At 45.0% G+C, this 9,601-nt stretch overlaps 1 protein-coding gene across 1 annotated transcript in view; it reads right to left on the reverse strand.

Moving 5' to 3' along the window:
• The window catches only part of IGF2BP2 (insulin like growth factor 2 mRNA binding protein 2), a gene marked incomplete at its 5' end in the record, with an annotated part of 193,384 nt that overhangs the window by 36,126 nt on the left and 147,657 nt on the right, over window positions 1-9,601 (reverse strand). Inside the window, 2 exon segments of the mRNA XM_014592544.1 lie at window positions 2,128-2,400; window positions 5,976-6,039. Of these exon segments, the coding sequence (XP_014448030.1) occupies window positions 2,128-2,400; window positions 5,976-6,039 (337 nt within the window).

Consider the following 9,601-nt stretch of genomic DNA (forward strand, 5'->3'; position numbering starts at 1 on the left):
TAGGGAAAGTCGGGAGTCATAAGTACAGCACCATCCGGGATAGGACCCTGCTCCCCAGAGAGTGCACACCAGTCAGTACACAGTGAGGACACAGACAGACGAAGGAGTGTCACCAGCACGTTTGCAATCAGTGCCATTCTCCGAGAAGGAGGCAAGCAGGGCAGGGTCTTGTGCCAAACTTTAATTCTTTGCAGCGCCACTTAGAAGGGAACAGTTCTTACAGAAGTGCTACGGGACAAAGGCACCAAGCCAGCCTGGTCATGAAGCTGGTTTGGTAGACGGAGTGTTTTGTGTAGTCTCTCAAACGACTGCAGGAGTGAAGAGAAGAGTGAGAAGGGTCATGCCACACGCTGGCAGGCTGGCACGCTGCCGGTCGCTGAAATGACTGCCGCTCTAAAAAGCCGTATGTTAATCCAAACCTGAGCTCCAATCCAGGCGAGTCTTATATGAGTGTGGACAGAAACAGAGGCCTGCCCTCTCTCTGCCTCTTTAAGGTTTAGGCTTCCTTTTCACTGGCAGCCTGCCTTCTTCCAGGCTCTTAAAACTAAGGGCTCAAAAGCTGGATGACTTTATCGGACTTCTCGGGGTAGCTGTGACCCTATTTGTTGTTAACTTTCAAGCACGTAATTGATCGCATCCCTTTTCACTCTGGCTGTTAGAAAGCCTAATGCCAAGTGTCCAGCCTTCTTGTAAAAAGAGGGGACACACTTTGAGAGCTAACCTCACTTCTATTTAAACGTGTTAGTTTTTTTTTTTAACGTCACTTTAAACAAATTTTGAAACAAGACATATAAATAAAAATCACTTTCACAGTGAAACAAACTTGGAGGGAAAGAAAGGGCCTATTGTAAAACAAACAGGTCAGTCCGTGGTGTGGTGGTGAAGGCACCTGGACCCCACATGGCCAGCTGCATGGTTCGAGTTCCAGGCCTGGGGGCTTGAAAAACATGCAGGACGCACACATATGTGCATGCCCTAAATCCCAGAAAGATAAATAGAGAAGGGATTGTGGACTGGCTATCTCCCATGGGGGTTGCTTTCTCACTTTCCCTCTGTCTCTCTCCCATCGGACAAGTGCCCTCTAGCAAATTAAAAATAATAAAATTTAACAAGAATAAAAGGAATGCCAGAAAGTAACTCTCCTCTCTACTAGTTCTTTATTTCACTCCTAAGATCACCCACTCTGGAACTCATCTGTACTGGTGTCTAAAAACTTGGGAGTAATTCAGACACCTTGAAGAAGCGAACTCTTTCAGGTTACAAGGTACTCACCGAGCGACCTGCATAAAATGCACTAGCACATGTAAGTAATACTTATCGGGATGTGGTGCTTTGCAGTTTAAATGCTTTCATGTTAACTCTTTCATTCAACCTGCCTGGCTACTAATTCTTAAAATATTTCCTGCAAAACAGATCCTAACTTTCTTTTTTACAGAGAGTAACTGATGCTCCTTGTGTTCATTTTTCCCCATGACCTGGTAGCCACTAAGCAGTAAAACTCCAACAAGGGTCTTTGTATCCAGGCTTTCTTCATTACACCGTGCTGTGGCCTTACGGACATACGGACATCACCAACTCCACGACAACAACTAATGCCAGCTTGGTCTCCTCGACAGACAGAATGCTCCGCCTAAGACAGTACTTAACCTCTGGCCTGAAGCCCAGGGACCCATCCGCTTCGTGCAGCTCGTGTGAGACTACCTCGGGGGTCTCGGAGGACGGCTACCCGCAGGACGGCTACCGGCAGGGCTCCGACTCAGTAGAGGAGGCAAGAGCTAAGGAGCGAGGGCCCTAGGGTCGCACAGAGCCCCACACCTCTGCTGTTCTAGAGACAAAGGCACCCGCAGCACTGGTTAACCCAGGCAGCAACCCTTGGCCGGGATGGCCAGCCCACTCTGCAGGAAGCCGTGGCCCGTCCAGGTGTGGCCGTGCGGCCGTTAGCATGAAAGCTCCTGAAAGCCCCTACTGGATGTTAGTCTGTTAGTAGTCCTGTGGAAGAAGCCGCTGTCCCACACAGCACAGCCCCCCGCTGCCGATGTAAGCGATGGTGACCTGGGGACGACTGAGACCCACCAGCACGCAGGGGACCCCTCAGAAGGAAGCAAAGGAAGCCCCGGAGGCACGTACCGGGACTGGGTCTGCTTAGTGATGTTCTTTATGGTCAAGCCCTCCTTTCCGATGATGGCACCAACAAACTGGGTGGGGACCAGGATCCGCAGCGGGAAATCAATCTGTCTGGCCTGAGAAGAGCCCCCAGGGGCGTGGCCTTGCTCCCGGGAAGAGTGGTCCCCACGCTGGGCTCGCTGAGGGGGCGAAGGGGAGCTCACCTCTTCATCCGGGATGTAGGAAATCTTGAAGGAGTAGTTCTCAAACTGATGCCCGCTTAGCTTCTCCATGGCTCTGAAATACCAGGGCAGGAGAGCTCCAGTCAGTGACACCAAGAAGGCTCTCGGGGGACCAGTTCATTCTCTCCCCTCCTAGGTGGTTATGTGGGTGTGTGCGCTCGGAGCACAGGGCCGCGAGCAGGACGTCACCGGCAGTTAACGGTGCAGACCACGTGGCCAGGCCTGGTCGGGCTGGATGCACAATTCTGCATTCTGCTTTTCTTCGCCACCCGACTGCCTCCCCTTGTCGAAAACTCTTTGTAAATACTGGCATAAGATTATGACTCATCTTTTCTCACTTTCACCATACTACAAATTATTGAAAATAATCATGTATTTTAAAAAATCTGAATCTGTCCTGTATCTTTTTCATTCTTAACTATAAACATATTTATTAAAAAAAGACAAACACTGGGCCAGCAGGTATTGTGGTGGTCAAAGTGCTGGATTCCCACATGGCCAACTGCAGTTCAAGTCTCAGACCTACTGGCTTGAAAATCATGCTGGGTGCATGTGCATGCATGCCCAAAATCCCAGGAGGAAATGGAGAAGGGACTGCAATGTGGCCATCCCCCGAGGGGAGATTTCTCACTCTCCCTCTCTGTGTCTGTCTCTGACAAGCATATGTGCCCTATAGCAAAAATCTAAAAAAAAGAAGAAAAAATGATTAACATTGTATACACTATTTTTTTTCTTTGTTTTTTTTTTGAGAGATTTTCACTATAGGGCACGTGCACTTGCCAGATAGACAGAGAGAGATACAGAGTCAAAAAGTGAGAAATCACCCCCCAGGGGGGATGGTCACGCCGCAATCCCTTCTCCTCTATTCTCCTCTCAAGATCTTGGGCACGCACGCACACGCGCCCAGCATGAGTTTTAAGCCACTGGATCTGGGACGTGAACCATGGTCAACTACGTGGGAGTCCAGTGACATAGTCATTACGCTAACTGTTGGTTCCCACTATTTTCTAACCTATAAAAAGAGTTAATACTCTAAACATGTTGCTATGTCATTAAATAGCTTTCAATCCAATTTCTTTTTTTAAAAGAGATTTTTGCTATAGGGCACATGTGCTTGCCAGAAAAACAGAGAAAGAGAGAGAGACAGACAGACAGAAAGTGAGAAATCACCCCTCCTGGGTCTGGGACTCGCACAGCGGTCGGCTATATCAGAGTCCAGTGACGTAATCACTACACCATCTGCTGGCCCTTCAATGTCATTTTTAATGACTGTTTAACATCCTATTGATTTCCATACTTTTTGCACCTGACTCTCCATTGTTAGATGTTCGTGTTACATTCAGTCTTTTACAATTACATCGTGTTGCCAGGGATGTCCTTGCAAGTACAGCTCTGCACACAAGCCAGTTCCTAATAGGATTACTGGGTCAGAGAGTAGGCGGAACTCAGTGGTCCTCAGAAAGGCATCAACATTCATGGTACCGTAACACTTTAGGGAGCATTTGTGACCTTGAGTCTTCACAAGCACACAGTATCGCTGTTTAGAAATATGTATCGGAGTCCACTAAGCAACAGCTGGATGAGTACGGGAAGGTCGGTTGTTATTCTATCTCCTGCTTACATATGTATATAAAAGTTACAGCTAAGGAACCTTTTGCAATGAAAATTAACATTTTAAAAACTAGTGTGATGAGAATAGGTTTAATATGTCTTTTTTTTTTTTTTTTAAAGAGGTTTTTGCCTTAGGGCACATGTGCTTTCCAGTGAAAGAGACAGAGACAGTGAGAGGGAAAGTGATCAATCACCCCTTGGGGTGATGGTCACGCTGTGATCCTTCTCCTCCACTCTCCTGTGATCTTTGGTACACATGTACACACACGAATGTGAGTTTCAAGTTGCCAGGTCTAGGATTTGAACCACGTTCAACCATGTGGGAGTCCAGAGATGTAACTGCTATGCCATCTGCTAGCTCCAATATGTCTTAAAAAAAAAAAATTATTTACTTTATTTAATTCACTAGTTAATTTTTTTTTTTTTTTTGGAGAGATTTTCGCTATAGGGCGTGTGCGCTCGCCAGACAGACAGAGAGAGACATAGAGACAGAAAGCGAGAAATCACCCCCCAGGGGGATGGTCACGCTGCAATCCCTTCTCCATTCTCCTCTCGGGATCTTGGGCACGCACGTACACATGCCCGGCGTGAGTTTTAAGCCACCGGGTCCAGGATGCGAACTGCGGTCGACTACATGGGAGTTCAGTGACATAGCCATTACGCTAACTGCTGGTTCCCAGTTAATTTATTTTTTAATTTTGACTAGGGAAAGGGAACGTGAGAAAGCAAGCCAGCAAGTCTGGGGTGAGGACCAGTCAGCTATGTGGGAGTCCAGGCCCTTAAACTCTTGTGCTACCTGCTGGCCTCCAGGTTTAATCTGTCTTCATGCATGCTGAAAGTTCGAAAAAGAAAGAAAACTATAATCCTGGGATGAATAATCAAGCTTCCGTCCCATCCATAAAGTATGACCATCTGTGACCGTATTTTTAGTCATGAAGACCTGACAAGCACTCCAAGGACTTTTATTAAAAAAAAAAAAGAAAATTAAATTGTTTTTGACCAACTCTTTTTTTTTTTTTTAAAGAATTAATATTTAGTGGGCTGGCAGGTGGAATGGCGATTAAGATGCTGGACTCCCACATGGATGACTTTCGTTTGAGGCCTGGACCTGGTGGCTTCCTTTCTCACTTTCCCTTTCTCTCTTTCTGGTCAAATTAAGGAATAATAATAATAAATCATTATTAAAATTAATATTTAATTTTATTACTTTAATTATTTTTTAAAATCTGACCACAGAGAGAGAACAAGCGAGCGAGCAGGAAAGTGAGAAAGCAAGCTGCCAGGTCGGGGACTTGAACCACTGTTGGCCAAGTGGGAGTCCAGTGCCTTAACCACCATGCTTTATGCTGGCCCCTGTTGTTTTAAAACTCACTCCTGTGTCTGTTAATAGCTAAGTTCAAAATTAATCATCACTGGAGCAACACAGCATAAAACGGGAATGGGGAAGAGAATGGAGTAAGAGGAAAGAACCCAAACGAAGCGCTACTGACTCACGACTCCCAAAGAATCCTGCCTGCTGCAGCTGTCGCCAAGGCGGGCCCCTCTGCAGTGTGTGTTTCAGTATCCACTCAACAAGCGTGGGTGGAAACCAGCATGATGCGAGCCCCAGGTGAGCCGCCCCAGTGGTCAGCAAAGCAGGTCCAGGAGCACGGCATCAGAGCTGGTGCTCGCAATTCCTGAGCACGCCACGGTGTGGCTGCCACTTTGGTTTTCATGCCAAGGCTCATGTTTTTCAAAATGGGTCTCTGTACAATCAGCAAACATCCTGGTCTGAATGTTCTGGATTACTGACATGCCCGAAGTGGCAGGAATACCTCGGAGCTATTCCAACAGAGGTGGCTCTGATGCCGGGGAGCTCCGTGGCCTGACAAAGGGCACATTTTGGGCTTCATCAAGCTATATCTTTTCAAAAAAATTTAAAATACAGAATGCAATGAAATCCAAAGATCAACCCAAAATAAGTCGTAAAAAAACAAAACAAAACAAAACAAAAACAAACCCAGGTCCAAATGCACTTACACTTTTGCTTCTTCTCTTGTTGCGTATGTGACGTTGACAACGGCAGTCTCTGTGTCTGTGTTGACTAGAGTAGAAGCAAGAACTGTATTATCATAGGGGAATGCTGCCACCCTCCAGCTCAGTGTAAGTAGACCAACTTTGGGGAAAACACAGAAAACCTTGTCACCCTCACTCTACAGCTATTTGCACTTGTGTGTGTACTTGTGTGCATTCAGAGTAATTCGATCGACTGCATTTAACACACTTATACAACTCAAGAGATACAGTTTCCACTTACTCATGAATACTTTCGCATGAGTATATGAATATGTACATTTTCTTTGTAATTTAAAAAAAAATTTTAGAATTATTTAATTTAAAAAATATTCTTCAATTAGACCAGAGAGAGACACAGAAGGAGAGAGGGAGAGGAGAGAGGGAAAGTGAGAAAGCAAGACACCAGGTACTGGACTTGAACCATGGTCAGCCGTGTGGGAGTCCATCACCATAACCACCATGCCACCTGCCAGCCCCAATTTTTAAATTTTTAATGCTTATGCAGAATTGCAGCAAGTCATATGTGCCACGATCGGTCTGACCGTTACCCAGTGACTGGCAGATGGGCTGTCCCCAGAACCTGCTATCCTAAATGTGGCTGCTCAGAGTTCCGCTGTGGCTAACATCATTTGATTTTTGTATTCTTCTAAGTTACTTCTTTAGGCTAAAATCACAGACGAAAAATAATTGGGTAAAAGAACATGATTTTTTTAATGCACATTTTCAGATTATTTTCCTAGAAGTTTGAATCAATTTACTATTGAAGTCTGAGTTTCAACTGTTATAATTTGCATTTATTTGAAAATACTTGGATATATGTAAAATAATAAAATGCTTTAATTTTTGTATTAAAACATTTTAATTGAGAAGTAAAAATTGTATATTTTTATGGTGTATGAGACAATTTGACATATATGTACCCTGTAGAATAGCATCAAAGCTATTAACATATGTACTATCTCATATACTTCATTTTTTGTAGTGAAAACACTTAAAATCTATTCTTTTAATAATTTTCAAGTATATAATATGTTGTTATCTACAGTCACTATGGTGCACAAAAGATTTCTTGAACTTATTCTTACTGTCCATCTAAACTTTTGTATTTTTTATTTTTTTAGAGGTTCTTGCTATAGGGCACATGCACTCGCCAGACAGAGAGAGACAGAGAGACAGAAAGCGAGCAACCCCCCCCCACACACACACACACACACAGCGGGGATGGCCACGCCGCAATCCCTTCTCCATTCTCCTCTCAGGATCTTGGGCACGCACGCACATGCGCCTGGCGTGAGTTTTAAGCCATCAGATCCGTGACGTGAACCATGGTTGACTACATGGGAGTCCAGCAACATAGCCATTACGCTAACTGCTGGTCCCAACTTTTGTATCTTTTGACCAACATCTCTCCCATCTCCTCATTCCCCAGTCTATGGAAACTATTATTTTATGAAAATGTTTCAATTTTAATTCTTCATTCACTGATGCTATTGAACCATTACTATTTGTTTCCCTTTAAAAAAGAAATTATTTAACTTTATTTATTTAAATTTGACCAGAGAGGGACAGAGCAAGAGAAGGGAGAGAGAGAGAAAGGGAGAAAGCAAGCCGCCGGGTCCAGGACTTGAATCATGGTCAGCCTGGTCAGCCACATGGGAGTCCAGCACCCCTAACCACCACTCCATCGTCAGTCCCTAAAGAATTATTTTATTTACTTATTTTTTTAATTTGACCAGAGAGGGACAGAGTGGGGAGGGCAGGGGAGTGAGAAAGCAAGCTGCCAGAAAGCGAGCAACCCCCCCCCCCACACACACACACACACAGCGGGGATGGCCACGCCGCAATCCCTTCTCCATTCTCCTCTCAGGATCTTGGGCACGCACGCACATGCGCCTGGCGTGAATTTTAAGCCATCAGATCCGTGACGTGAACCATGGTTGACTACATGGGAGTCCAGCAACATAGCCATTACGCTAACTGCTGGTCCCAACTTTTGTATCTTTTGACCAACATCTCTCCCATCTCCTCATTCCCCAGTCTATGGAAACTATTATTTTATGAAAATGTTTCAATTTTAATTCTTCATTCACTGATGCTATTGAACCATTACTATTTGTTTCCCTTTAAAAAAGAAATTATTTAACTTTATTTATTTAAATTTGACCAGAGAGGGACAGAGCAAGAGAAGGGAGAGAGAGAGAAAGGGAGAAAGCAAGCCGCCGGGTCCAGGACTTGAATCATGGTCAGCCTGGTCAGCCACATGGGAGTCCAGCACCCCTAACCACCACTCCATCGTCAGTCCCTAAAGAATTATTTTATTTACTTATTTTTTTAATTTGACCAGAGAGGGACAGAGTGGGGAGGGCAGGGGAGTGAGAAAGCAAGCTGCCAAGTCTGGTACTGGAACCATGGTCAGCCACGTGGGAGTCCAGTGCCCTTAACCATCACGCCACCTGCCGGCCCTTCTGTTTCCCTTTAACTGAACTCCTTGACTGTGAGGGTTAAATCTAGTAACTGTCAACAATAAAGAAAGTAACGATTCCAACTTACTTGGCTAAAGAGAAGAAAACATAAACTCAAAAACTGGCTACTAAGGGATTAATCTTATGCATTGGCTTAATCTTAGTTCATAATTACGTGCCTCCTCTTTTATAGTTAGACATGAAAAATAAATACATAAGGCTAGATAAAACTTTCTTTAAATTCAAGCCATTATCCTTAAACTGAAAGTATCTGTTTTCTTTCTTATTTTTGAGAGAGAAGTTTTACCATAGGATGAGTGTGCTCACCATAGAGACATACACAGACAGAAAGTGAAATCACCCCTCAGGGGGGATGGCCACGCTGCAATCCCTTCTCCTCCATTCTCCTCTCGGGATCTTGGGCACGTATGCACATATTCCTGGCATGAGTTTAAGCCACTGGGTCCAAGACTCGAACCACGGTTGACTACGTGGGAGTCCAGCAACATCACCATTATGCCATCTGCTGGTCCCAAAATACCTGTTTTCTAAAAACAGCTGTGACTAAATAAAACCCTCCCTTTAAAATACTTAAGTGGTTGGGAGATTTGGAGCTAACAAGGTCGCTATAACAAACTATTGTTTGTCCAGTAACTTCAAAGTAGCTTCGGTCTTTGTGGGGCATGGAGAGTGTACAGCCACTATGAGCTCTGTCCTAAAGGCTGAGGTCAGCCCTGCTTCTGCCCTGGAGTGCCAACACTGCTCTCGAATTCACACCTACGCAGAGAACACGTCGCAGTGCAGAGCAGGGCCCTGGGGCCCCTCACCGCCCTCGCTCGGTGCTGACGCACAGGGCGCAGAGGCCTCACATCTGCGGTTTTCCAGTGGCACAGAGGAGGCCCAAGACTCCCAGAAAGGACTGGGCTTGAACTACCCGAATAAAGCTAACCACTGGGATGCTCAGATTCTGTTGTCAGGTCTAGTCACGTTCTCTGTTCTTCAAAGGTGTTTGTCTTCAGGAAATTAGGCGGTTCTTTGATTCTAGAGCAAGCTGAGCTCTGGTCAAATAATTTCTTTCACTGGACACGAAAGCTATCTAAAGTTTCCTGAAATTTTACTGAAAAAGTT

The sequence above is a fragment of the Tupaia chinensis genome, unplaced genomic scaffold (assembly GCF_000334495.1).
Source record: "Tupaia chinensis unplaced genomic scaffold, TupChi_1.0 Scaffold000708_1, whole genome shotgun sequence".
In the NCBI taxonomy this organism is placed as follows: Eukaryota; Metazoa; Chordata; class Mammalia; order Scandentia; family Tupaiidae; genus Tupaia; species Tupaia belangeri.